The following is a 13,004-nucleotide window of genomic DNA, read 5'->3' on the forward strand; positions in this document are numbered from 1 at the left end:
GATAGGCAAAGTCAAGGGGGCTAACTTGTCAGGTGCGGTGATTCAGTTATAGCTGTGGCATGAAGGGCGGTTAAAATTCACTTTAACCAATGTCTCACAACCTGTTGTAAGTTGGGGACTACCTGTTCAGCTGTTCCTTGCTTACAGTGATAATTTCGGCCAACCTTTAACTTATATACAAGAGAGTGGGACATTGGAAGATGGAGAGCCAATTTTACATGGAAACTATAGAAGTACCAAGTTTCCGTAGTGCTTCGACCACAATTAAGTGAATAAAGGTTTATGGAGAAAGGAAAAACCACACTGGCCTATGCTTGTTTAACCAAGGCTGATAACAACTGGCAACGTGAGGGACTAGACACTTGTGTCGGGCTTGGGAAGCAACTTGAGTTGAACAGGTTAAAGGCTGTCAGGGTAGCAACGGCTTGGAAATGATGAACCTTGACTAAATTTTCAGCTTTTTTTTTTTTTAAAAAAATGAATATTATGAAGTATAAACTGAGCAAGCTTTTGGACCTGGGATGTACCGGTGCTGCTGCATCATGTTCTCGCTCCGCACAACGTTGCCGTAATTTCTCCTGCACAGAACACAACCCTGGGCTAGACCATCCCGTCCAGTTTTGGTGATGCAGGAATGTTTCTCAAAGAGAGTTGGGATCGATTAGTAATTCAGAAAAGCTGTTTTTCCCAGAGACCTCATCAAATCTTAACAAGTGCGAAAACGCGTGAAGTTCCTCTTGGATGCCTGCTCTTCTTTCCCTACTACAAGATCCTGTTCAAGGTGTGGAGTACTGTACTACTGACTAATGACAAATAAAAGTTTCCCCATTCCAGCTGATCTGTAATTGGAGACCCGTGTTTCTTTCAGCAGCATTTAGTAGTAATTTTACTGAAAGCTATCGGATGTCTATAATGCGTCGTTTTCCTTAGGCTTCATTTGGGGAGTTCGCGGTGCGACGAAATGGCAAGCCAGAGTAAACGAAAAAGAATAGGCCGCCACGCAAGTAAACTAGGCAAACAAGACACAAGAGTCAGCATCCTGTTTTGGGAAAGGCAACAGGAATCTTTTGGCTCCTATTTTACCATTTTAATTGCGGATAAATACGCATCTTTGGCCGACACCAATTCGTACGACCCACCTGACTTAGCAGCCACGGGAATCTTAATAATAATAATGGGACCTTGGAGGTCTTCTAGTCCAACCACCTGCTCAGGCAGGAAACCTTATACCATTTCGGACAAATGGCTGTCCAGTCTTTTCTTATGTTAAAGCATTCACTGTTTCTGGAGGCAGGTTGTTCCATTGGTTAATTGTTCAGTCAGGAAATTTCTCCTTAGTTCCAGGTTGCTTCTCTCCTTGTTGAGTTTCCATCCTTTGCTTCTTGTCCTGCCTTCAGGCGCTTTGGAGAATAGCTTGACTGCCTCTTTCTTTGTGGGCAACCCCTGAGATATTGGAAGACTGCTATCATGTCGCCCCTCGTCCTTCATTAAACTAGACATCCCCAATTCCAGCAACCGTTCCTTGTATGTTTTAGCCTCTAGTCCCTTTTGAGATGGGGGCTCCTCGTGGGCTCAATGGCTTGTTATCGGTCAACTTTTACAATGGACTTCATCTCTTGTGGCAGCCATGCCACTCTGACCCAGATAGCAGGTAAACCCAGCAGAGCAGGGACGACACGGGAGGTGGGGGGGGCGAGGCACACAAAAAGTGGTCAACAGCCCTTCATCCTTCTCATCTGCAGCCCACATGGACTACACAAAGCACATTGCTAGAAGCAAAGGCTGATGGTATTGGAGGAGAGGATGATGGGGTGACCAACAGGAGATGCATGGGGGAAGGGGGGAATAAAGGTAGACTTGAAAGAAGCCCAGCTTGCAGGCGGATAAACCAAAGCAGAAAAACTGGAGCGAAATTCTTGCTTGAAGATAGTAGGCAGTTCAGTGGAGAGCTTACAGGAACCACATCCCTTTTGTGTGTGTGTGTGTGTGTGTGTGTGTGTGTAGGATGACCTTGAATGAACAGGCATTCTGAGAGGGAAGGTGCTCCTAACAGTGGTTCTCAACCTTTTTAATGCCGCGACCCCCAACCGGTCGTAAGTCGAGGACTACTCAACTGGTGCAGCACCGTTTGCAGAATGGGACTTTTGGCAGGCTCAGCAGGGCAGAGACAGCCTAGACAATTCCTATTGGCTTTGGAAAGCCAATAGCATTAGACTCTATTCAAGAGAGTCTATTCTATTGGCTTTCAAAAGCCAATAGAATAAAACGGAGTAGCACAGCTAAGGAAAAGGGGGAAAAAAATGGCGGACTGCGTTGTTTGGCGACCCCCATGAAATGGTCGTTCGACCCCAAATGGGGTCCCGACCCACAAGTTGAGAACCACTGTCCTAGCAATTAAAATGCTTACTCGGGTTTAGGAGCAGGTGTGTTAAGGCAGCGGTTGCAGCACCACAAAGAGATCAGCCCTGGCATGAAAAAAAAAAAAAAAACAGCATGCAGAGGACGGGAGACATAAAACCCAGCCCTTCATTTCTTGCAATTTTCCTGGTGTGTGTGTGTGTGTGTGTTGGCTCACAAAGTCCCTCCTATAGGGTACATGTCTCCAAATGACTTATTTGCCGAATGCTGAGGAGAAAATGGACAGTAGAGGAAAGGACGGATCCTCTGGCCAACCACCTCTTGCGAGGTCCTGCAGGAAGCGGAGCAGGTGAGACCCCTCAGGAGCTGACGATAGAGCTGGAGGTGGGTGATGGTGGAAGCTTGGCCAGGGAAGGACCTCGGCTCCATAGACTGCCTAATGGCCAAGCCACACAACTTTTCCTCGGCAGCTCTCTGGCTTTCGGCCTTGTGCTCCTTCCCCCGGTTCTTCCGTTTGAGCTGCTGGTCTTTGGAGAACCTCTTCCCACCCAAGGCAACAATTTGGACTCAAGAAATCGAGATGGAGGCGCGTTGGAATGCTTGACACGTTAGACCAGGAACGCGAGGTTCTAGAATCTCGGTTCGCCGCCAGCCATGGCTATCTTTTTGGAACCCATCCTGTTCTTCCCCAGTCCATCCTACCTGACAGGACTGTCGTGGAGACAATAGGAGGAGGATGAAGAGGAAGAATACCTAGCCTGGAGCTCATGAACCAATCTGAACAAGCTCTTCTCCTCCTCTTCTCCACCCATTGCCTTCCAGGAGGATGCCAAACGTGTTACGGGCATTCCATCCAAGGACACCCTCTTTGCCTGATGTGTTCCTACTGCTATTGGCTCTCCACGTTGGTCTAATACAGGGATCTTCAAACTTGGCCCTTTTATGACTTGTGGACTTCAAGTCCCAGAATCCCTCAGCCAGCCTCCATTTTGTTTGTTAGATTTAAGACAGGGGTCTTTCCTACTTGGCCCTTTGATGACTGGTGGACTTCAACTCCCAGAATACCTCAGCCAGCCTCCATTTTGTTTGTTAGATTTAAGACAGGGGTCTTCAAACTTGGCCCTTTGATGACTGGTGGACTTCAACTCCCAGAATACCTCGGCCAGCCTCCATTTTGTTTGTTAGATTTAAGACAGGGGTCTTCAAACTTGGCCCTTTGATGACTGGTGGACTTCAACTCCCAGAATACCTCAGCCAGCCTCCATTTTGTTTGTTAGATTTAAGACAGGGGTCTTCAAACTTGGCCCTTTGATGACTTGTGGACTTCAACTCCCAGAGTTCCTCAGCCAGGCAGGGGGAGAATGGGACAAGGAGAAGCCAGGTGACCTAATAGGAAATCCAGGGTGTGTGTGTATGTGTTGCATATAAGTGTACAGGTAGTTCTCAACTTACAACCACAACTGGCCCCGGGACACTGTGACCATCATAAATATGAGCCAGTTGCCAAGCATCCAAATTTCAGTCAGGTGACCATGGGGATGCTGCAATGTGAGTGTGAAAAACTATCGTTAAGTTCCTTTTTTCAGTGCTGTTGTAATTTTGAACTGTCACTACTGTTGTAAGTCGAGGACTACCTGTAGTATCACACCCCCCACCAGAAGTTCCGTCGGTTGGGGATGATGGGAGCGGTCCACACCTGGAGGACACCACTTTAGTGTAGATGACCTTTTGTAGCCTTAGACAAAGAAAATTTCTCCCTGTAGAAAGGGAGCTAAGACAGGTCATGTATTAAAATAAAGCTCCTTACTCCGTTTACGGCCACAGCTGTCTGGACCTCGGAGGCCCCGGCATGTACACGGAAGCCACGCACAGCGGACGGCCTTCTCTGCGTAGACCCAAGCACATTCCACATTCTTCTCTAGAAGGGCCTGGAATTCAAGACAAAAGGAACATCGTTCAGCAGTTTCTCCAAACAAACAAAATCAAGGGTGGAAAGAGATCCAATTGTGGATCGTGTGACCATGGTATATGTGTGTGTGTGCTGCAGTTGGTCGTGAAGTGTGAAAAGCAGTCCCCTTTTTAAAAACTATTTCCAGTGCTGTTGTAACTTTGGATTGTCCTTCCGTCAAGAACTACCCTGTGCTCCCATTTTCCACTTACACAATGACAAAAGCAAATCCAGGGCATCCGATCCCCTGCACAGGACCTCATGACATCTGCATTTGCAGGAAAGAGGGTGGCCGAGTACGTTATACTGTCTAATTCAAACCATATATTCCATTCTCAGATTTAAGGGTTTTTTTAAATGGGGGGGGGCAATCTTTATCTGCTTTATGTTACCTTTACTACTGCGGTTCAAGAAGGGCCCCCCAGCACTGCCTCCGGGCTGTGCGAGGGTCATCCTAGGGGTTTCCAGAGCTGAGGCTGGGTGAGACTTGAGTCTCTGGGGTGCCACTAATCGCCCTGACTACTAGACCACACTGCCTGCCACACTGCCACTAGGAGAAGGTAGTAGGAAAGATGAGAAGATGAGGATAATAGTAATACAGCCCTACTACATGAGTAAATATCTTTAGGCAGAAGACCAGGGGTCTTCAAACGTGGCCCTTTTATGACTGGTGGACTTCCACTCCCAGAATTCCTGAGCCAGCCACACTGAGGGGAAAGGGAGGGGTTTCCAAGCTGAGCCATGCTGGCTCAGGAATTCTGGGAACTGAAGTCCACCAGTCATCAAAGAGCCAAGGTTGCCTACCCCTAACCTAGAGGAACTTATGAAAGCATAATTAATGTTAATTAATGTAGACTTTATTAGTTTAGAGCAGGGGTAGGCAACCTTGGCTCTTTTAGGACTGGTGGACTTCCAGAATTCCTGAGCCAGCCTGGCTCAGCTTGGAAACCTCTCCCTTTCTCCTCAGCATGGCTGGCTCAGGAATTCTGGGAGTTGAAGTCCACCAGTCATAAAAGAGCCACGGTTGCCTACCCCTGATGTAGGGTCTCCTCCTTGAGCAGGGGGCTGGACTAGAGGACCTCCAAGGTCCCTTCCAGCCCTTTTCTGATTGGTGGATTGGTTCCTTCTCCAGCACAACAGCCCGCAGCCCACCAGCCTCCCTGGGCCCCTTCCCCGTTTCTCCTTGGCGTGAGGAAGGGAGAGAAGGGGCCAATCCCCTCCGCCCCCCCCCCCCGCATCGTCCTCTATCTGCCACCCTCGGCGTCCTTCCTTCCAATGGGGGAGGGCGGGGGGGGCGGCCCGAGGGAGCCCCTCTGCTCCCCTGCACATCCCACCGCTGCCCACAAGCTTCCCTGCAGGCCGAGGCCGCCCGAAGAGCTTAGCAGAGTGACAGAGCGGGAAGGAGCCCTCGAGGTCATCTAGTCCGACCCCCTGTTCGGGCAGGAAACCCTAAAGCAGGCCGGACTACAACACCCGCCAGCTGAAGGAGGCGAGAGGATGCGGCCTCTCCTCCCCCACATCGTGGGCGCGGCCCCAGCCTCTTCCCTATGCCTTTCCTCACCGTCCCTCCCGGCTGAAACCCTCGGGCGCCTTTCCTCACGAGAACTTCCGGGTTGGGGAAACGTTCACTTCCGGTTTCCCGCCGAGTTGCCCGTCCCTCGGCCAGAAGGGGGCCGGAGCGGCGCATGCGCCTTCCTACCCCGACGGGCGAGGGAAACCAAAGGGGCGGGGCCGACGTTCACGGGCCCTTTGCGGGAGGCGGTCGCGGTTACCGCGGCAACGAAGAGCCCGCCTCCGAGGCGACTTCATGTTTTCCTTGACAGTCTCGGGCGGCACTTCCGCTTCCGGGTAGCGCCGGGCGAAGCCTCTTGGCCCCCCGAGATTAATGAAGGGTGGAACTGCAGCGCCATCATCCCCAGCTAAGCACTAGGGGCCGATGGGCTTTGAAGTCCAAGCCCGTGAAGACCCCGGCCCAAGCTCAGACGGGCTGCCGCTTTCCGCACACCCCGGTGCGGCACTCTTTTGGGTGGGGGGAGTGAGTGCCTGGACCTCAAACCAACACGTATTGGACGTGCATTCAGATGAGACCCCCCAAACGCGTGTCTGCGGAGCACCGGTGCAGATGTAGGTGGTCCTCGACTTACAACAGTTCCTTTAGTGACCGTTCAAAGTTACCAGGGTGCTGAAAAAAAAAGGGACTCAGTGACAAGTTTTTCAGACAGCGTTTGAGGTCACGTGATCCAAATCCAGAGGCTTGGCCACTGCTTCACATTTACGACGGTTGCCGTGTCCCTGGGTCACCTGATCCCCTTTGACCGCGTCCTGTAGAGTCAGATGGATTCACTGAACCGTGTGACATGCTTCACTGCGGTGATCCGCTTAACAACCGTGGCAAGGATGGTCGCAAAATGGGGCAAAACACACTCCTCTCGCTAAGCCACAGTAATGTTGGGCTTAATCGGGGCAAACCTGACAATAATGACAATTGGTGTGGATGTGTTTGTATTATTTTCTGAAAACTCAAAAGAGAACTGGCCAGAGATGCAGGAGTGAGATGATGGCTGACTAGCTAGGTAGCTAAATAAATAAAATGCACCAATATATTCACTTATTCTGGCTGTACTGTCCACACACCATTTGCTGCTCTGGCAGGAGGTTAATGTCTTTCTGCTTCTACATTCCTCTGGAATGTCGGAGTATGATTTATATACTTCCCATCTGCTCGCAATTGGAGTCCACAGGTCTTAAAGAAGCTAAGGTTGGACCCCTCTGCTCTAAAGCTTGGAAGAAAACCCGCCTCGTTTCAAAAAAAGATCCCGCAGGAATATTCTAAGTCGGTTCTGTTCTGTTGGAACAAAAACCCAAAACAAGCTTCTTTCGAGGGCATCGCTTTCTAGTCTGGAAACATACTTTTTTCAAACGTACCTTTTGCCCTGAGCTACAGACAGCTGCATTTTGATCAGCTCAGCATTGTAAGCTTTTCTAGTAAAAAGGAGAAAAAATAAATCTGTATTTATCACCATTTTAATCTGCCTTCTGTTTTAAGTACTTTGTGCCGATCAAGCCTGAAATCTTGAGGACCGCTTTAAATTGTATATTAGTGTTTCAGGGAAAGAAATATCCGCAACAAGGTAAGGAATCTCTTCTCACGTTGCTCCATTGTGGCTGGGGAATTCTGGGAGTTGAAGTCCACAAGTCTTAAAAGTTGCTAAGGTTGTGTGCACTTGGGGGGAAAGCAGAAAGATACCAAATGACACCTAGAAGCATTTATTTTATGCAACCAACTTAAATATGATGGCGTGTACTTAAAAGCGTACACCATATGCTGAACAATGCCTGGGGGGGGGAAGAGAGAAAAAAAACAACATTGATGCAAGTTCTCTAAATTAAATGTTAAAAAAATGAGAAGGGTCAGGAAGGAAAAGGTAAAACAGACTTAGTTTCAATCAAGGCAAGGCTTGAAATCCTAAACATTTTCAATGTTCCTTACAAAGCTGCCAAAAATCCCAACTATTTTTAAAAAAATTGATTTTTTTTACATCAATAATAAAAATCTGGTGACAAACATTATAAAATCAAATCCTGGGATGACTTTACTCCATTTAAATTTAGAATATTCCAACAAAACCACAGGAGTAAACCCACTCAGAAGTGATATATGTTTTTTTTTATAAAACGAACAATATGTACATTTATTGCAACTTATATTAAACTAAAATGGAGGAGGAAATTAAAAAAAAAAGATGAAATGTCTACTTAAAAAATCAATCATCAAATGATTAGTCTCCTACTCTTGATAAAAGTCAGAAAGCAACATGTATAAAAATTGCCACTAGGTGACTTCTCAAAGCAGGAACCAAAAAATCTGTACATCTTATTTTGCTGGAAAAAAAAAAAGAAGAAAATTATACATAAGTCTTTAAAACGAAAGCAGATGAGAATTCGGTTGTGTAGTTATGTCTCGGATTAAAAAAAAATCATTCGGTAGTCTAAAAGAAAAACAAAGATGATGGGTGATACCCAATTAAGGTATGTGAATATTTTTTTTTTAACAATGCTATAAGGACCTCTCTCTGACTTTCTTTTTTTAAAAAAAAAAACCAAAAAAAAAATGCAGCATGAAAATTAATGGAGTAAAACACTTTTAAACTCCAGATGTGCGGAAACTGGAATTTTAGTGTTAAGCAATTTGCTTAATTATTGACTTTTCATAAAAAAAGTCTCTGGGGAAATAAGTACAGATGCTTTTAGCCTCTCTCGAGAGTTCCTGCAGATTCGTTTTCTCTGAAAGGGAAGCAAAAGAGTTTTTCCTTCGGTGTTCAGAGCGGAAAGCTGGATGATCTGAAGTATTTTCAGTTCCTACGTAGGACGTTTCTTGGGTTTTGCAGAAGCTGGGAGCCTGCCTCCCTTTGGCCTTCCTTTCTTCCTTTTGCAAGAAAGTTTTCTTTTTACCTTGTGGAAGAGGGAAAACACAGGTTAAACTCAAGAAGAACATGCCGTTCAAATATTAGCTTTATCAATGAAGGACCTACAGTAAATCATCAACTGGCCGGATCACCTGGGTGGAGTGGAGATACTGATTTTTAAATATGTGTAAAGGGATGTTATTTACATAATTTTCATTGCATGGAGGACAAATCATTGTCGGTCTTTGGACAGCTTCAGAAACAACCAAATTCCCTTCCTTGGGGGGGCGAGTCTAACTTTAACGTCTTGTCTGTTGCATTAAAAATCCACTGAACTGGAGACCGTGAAACGCAAGTGTTATTGTGCTTGACTGATACATCGGCACTCCTCAACTGTTTCAGATGTTTTGGGAAACTGGTGTTAAGTACAGGAAGTCCTTGACTTGCAAACTGTTTAGTGACTAAAAGTTACAGCTTTTCTCCTTTTTTTGGGGGGGGGGGTTTACTATCATTAAAGCAATCAATAAATGAATAAACTTTCATTAGCTAAACTTGCTAGGTATTTTGTTTTTTTACCGTAATTATCTTTTGCTTTTCTCCTTTTTTTGTTTATTGTTAAAGCAATAAATAAATAAATAAATTTTCATTAGCTAAACTTGCTAGGTATTTTTGTTTTTTACCATAATTATCTTTTGCTTTTTTCCTTTTTTTGGTCACTATCATTAAAACAATAAATAAATAAATAAACTTTCATTAGCTAAACTTGCTAGGTATTTTGTTGTTGTTTTTTTTACCGTAATTATCTTTTGCTTTTCTCCTTTTTTTTTGTCACTATCGTTAAAGCAATAAATAAATAAACTTTCATTAGCTAAACTTGCTAGGTATTTTTTTTTACCGTAATTATCTTTTGCTTTTCTCCTTTTTTTGTCACTATTGTTAAAGCAATAAATAAATAAATAAACTTTCATTAGCTAAACTTGCTAGGTATTTTGTGTTTTTTTTTACCGTAATTATCTTTTGCTTTTCTCCTTTTTTTTGGGTCACTATCATTAAAGCAATAAATAAGTAAACTTTCATTAGCTAAGACAGGGGTCCCCACGCAAACCAAGGAAGCCCCCATCTGCGGGATGCAAGCACACCCCCTCCGGTCCGTGGGAAAAACCACTCTCCGTTGGGAACCGGTCCCTGGTGCCCAAACGGTTGGGGGACACCTCTGGTCTCAGTTAAACTGAACTGATATTCTTTCGTAAACAAGAGAAAACAGGGCAGCCATCGCTCCTAACGATGATCACCATCTCTCTTCCGGGATTGAGAATTTAATGAACCACTGACAAAAGCCCTGAATTTTTCTGCCTGATGCACCTTCAGCATGCCTGCCTCTGTTAGATCTGTCTCCTCAAGGTCATCCTGGCTGCTCTCACAAAGTTTAAAAAGATCCATTTCACTCGCGGAATATCCTGGACTGGACTCTATCTCCAAGACTGAATCTCCATCACTGCCCAGCACCTGGCTTCTGAAAAAAGGTCAGAATGGCAATATCATACAGGGAGCAAAGGTTCTGACTGAAATCATATAGAACAGGGCTTTTCAACCTTTTCACCCATTATACCACTTTCAGGATATGGCAACATCCGAGCACCACCCGTCGCCTAGCAAGGTGTCAAAAACTTGATGATCAAAAAAAGGGGGGCAAAAGTGATAAAGTACAGATAGTCCTCAACTTACAACAGTTCGCTTAGTGATTGTTCGAGGTTACAATGGCACTGAAAAAAGTGCCCCCCCCCCGAGCCACAGTCGAGCAAGACACCTGCCTGCCCGCCCGGCAGCGCTCTTCCTCCTGTCCGAGGTTTTCATTGTTGTGAGCATTTCTGTTGAGGATTGGCAGCAGGGGTGGGGTGGGGGTGTTTGGTTTCTATCCCCCCCCCCGTCTGCTGGGTGGTTGCAGCAGGTTTTGGTCACTTCACATGACCCTGGGACAATGTGACTGTCATAAATATGAATCAATTGCCAAGCATCTGAATGTAAATCACAAGACCCTGGAGAGGCTGCAACATTCCAGATGATTGGTGCTTCTTCTGGGCTCAGCAGAAGCACCAGGATCAGCGCTGAGCTCCAGCTGGATCTTGGCGCTGATCCTGGCGCTTCCACTGAACCCTGACAGCCCCGAAAAGGCGTCGATCAGCTGGAAAGCGGCACTGATCCTGGCGCTTCCGCTGAGTCCTGACAGCCCTGCAGCTCCAACCGTCTCTCGCTCAAGCTTGTGCGGTGCTGCCACCGGTTCAGCTCATTCCCCTCCCCCGCTACCACTTTTCTAGGATGATCACGTACCACTGGTTGAAAAGCCCTAATATAGACTATGTCTGTCCTTTTACAGGGGAACTCGGTTAATTTCTGGGTTTGTTTGTTTTCTAAAACTGGAATAGGCTGACATGAAACATTTCCGTTATTTTAAAAACCAGAGGTGTGCTTTAGAGATAAATATAAATGTGCTTGGTGGTATCTATCTATCTATCTATCTATCTATCTATCTATCTATCTATCTATCTATCTATCTATCTATCTATCTATCTGTGTATCTATCTGTGTATCTATGTATCTATGTATATGTATGTGTATATGTATATGTGTGTGTATGTGTTATGTATGTATGTATGTATACACACACAAACACACACACACACACACATACACACACTTTATCAAGTAGACTCCCAATTGTGTAGGCCAGGGGTCTTCAAACTTGGCCCTTTTATGACTTGTGGACTTCAACTCCCAGAATTCCTCAGCCAGGCACGTGAATTCTGGGAGTTGAAGTCCACAAGTCATAAAAGGGCCAAGTTTGAAGACCCCTGGGGTAGGCCATCCAAAAATGTGCTCGTTTCTTATTAAATGTTACACTTTTCACTTTGAAATAGGATCACAACATAATCTGCTTTTAAGTGCTTTTCAAAGCTAGCTTGCTATAAAGAAGGAACTAAGGCTCCAAAAATTTTATCTGCCTCTTATAAGCTTTCGCTGACCCCCAAATTCTTTGAATGCATCAAAGCAAATACATGTACTCAGTTTGCTTTGATGCACAGGGGCGAAATCAGATTAATCCCACTCACTTGAGCTCTCTGTATGTCCTGGCAAATAGATAAAAAAATGGATTTTTCTTTAAAACCAGAACAAAACAACATGCTTGTCCTTCCTCTTATGCAGTGCATAAATAATATGCAGCAACTCTTATTTAAACGTTCTGTCATATCCAAAGACTCAAGTCCTTCGTGAATACAGAAATCTTAAAAATGCAAGAGACTTAACCATCGTAGTAGAATAGGAGACATCTAGTTTTATCGCATTCTCACCCCAGGAAAAGTCAGATACAGCAAGTTACACAGCCCACTGCAGTAATTTGTTGAATAATTTAGGTGGGACTTTGCAGTCAACAACCCTCAGTTATCACTTCTAGGTGCATTCACACATTCAAGTGTGCAAGGTGCAGAGCTGTGGGGAAGAGATGGGAGGACAACCACAGGCGAGTGAAAATGTAGAGGTTCGTGAGGATATTAGTGAAACGATAAACCCCGACTTTGTGCATTTAATTGACCAAGGAGTTAGTAGCCAGGTAGATGGTCTGCTAATGGCGAGAGAGAAATGAGATATTTCTCTTGCTTTGGGCAATTTCTGGCTACTCTCTCTTATGCATAGAAAACAACACCTTTCGTGAACAAAAGATTTACCAAACCACTACTATTTCGAATGGCAGTGCTTATGGGGAAGAAAACGGTCGAGAAACACAAGGACAACCTTTTAGGATAGCGTCTCTTGAGCCTGATAATTTCCATTCTCAAAACTCCTTATCCTTTTGCGATGGACAATATTTCACAACAGCTGCCACTGCTGCTTAGAAGACATTTTTCAATAAGAGACCTTCATGCACTGGAGGTCATAGGATCATGGCCCTGGTGTGAATTCTGCTCCCCCAACTGGACAGCCATTAAGCAGAGATACACTTTGATTTGTTGGAAGGGTTGTGCAATGCGAGTTGCGGTTTCAGAGGTACAACGCAGACAATCAACACAACTGGGTCTACTACAGCAATACTGCCGACTCCACCTGTGTCTTCTGCTGATGTTAAATCAGATGCAACCCTGACTCTGATGGTCAACGTGAAAAAACTATGCAGGCTGCTGTCCTCCAAAGGATTTAAGTATGTGACTCCTTTTATTTTTGTATCATCCCAAAACCTTGGGAGATGATTTCATCCCAAAATCTTGGGATATTGGGAGTGGCTGAACAAGGGAGGATTT

The 13,004-nt window shown here is 45.4% G+C and overlaps 1 protein-coding gene across 5 annotated transcripts in view; it reads right to left on the minus strand.

The window, feature by feature from the left end:
- Positions 1–7,557: 7,557 nt before the first annotated feature.
- The window catches only part of PDS5A (PDS5 cohesin associated factor A), a 62,490-nt gene continuing 57,043 nt past the window's right edge, over positions 7,558–13,004 (minus strand). For 4 of the 5 annotated variants that reach the window (XM_039325226.1, XM_039325224.1, XM_039325227.1 and 1 more), the window contains 2 exons: positions 10,075–10,225; positions 7,558–8,758 (listed from right to left, as the gene is read on the minus strand). In XM_039325226.1, the coding sequence (XP_039181160.1) occupies positions 8,666–8,758; positions 10,075–10,225 (244 nt within the window). In that variant the 3' untranslated portion in view covers positions 7,558–8,665. The remainder of the gene's footprint in view (positions 8,759–10,074; positions 10,226–13,004) is intronic. The other variant, XM_039325229.1, reaches the window with a different exon arrangement.

Source organism: Crotalus tigris, unplaced genomic scaffold (genome assembly GCF_016545835.1).
Source record: "Crotalus tigris isolate CLP2741 ecotype Arizona unplaced genomic scaffold, ASM1654583v1 scf7180000024321.1087588, whole genome shotgun sequence".
Taxonomy (NCBI): Eukaryota; Metazoa; Chordata; class Lepidosauria; order Squamata; family Viperidae; genus Crotalus; species Crotalus tigris.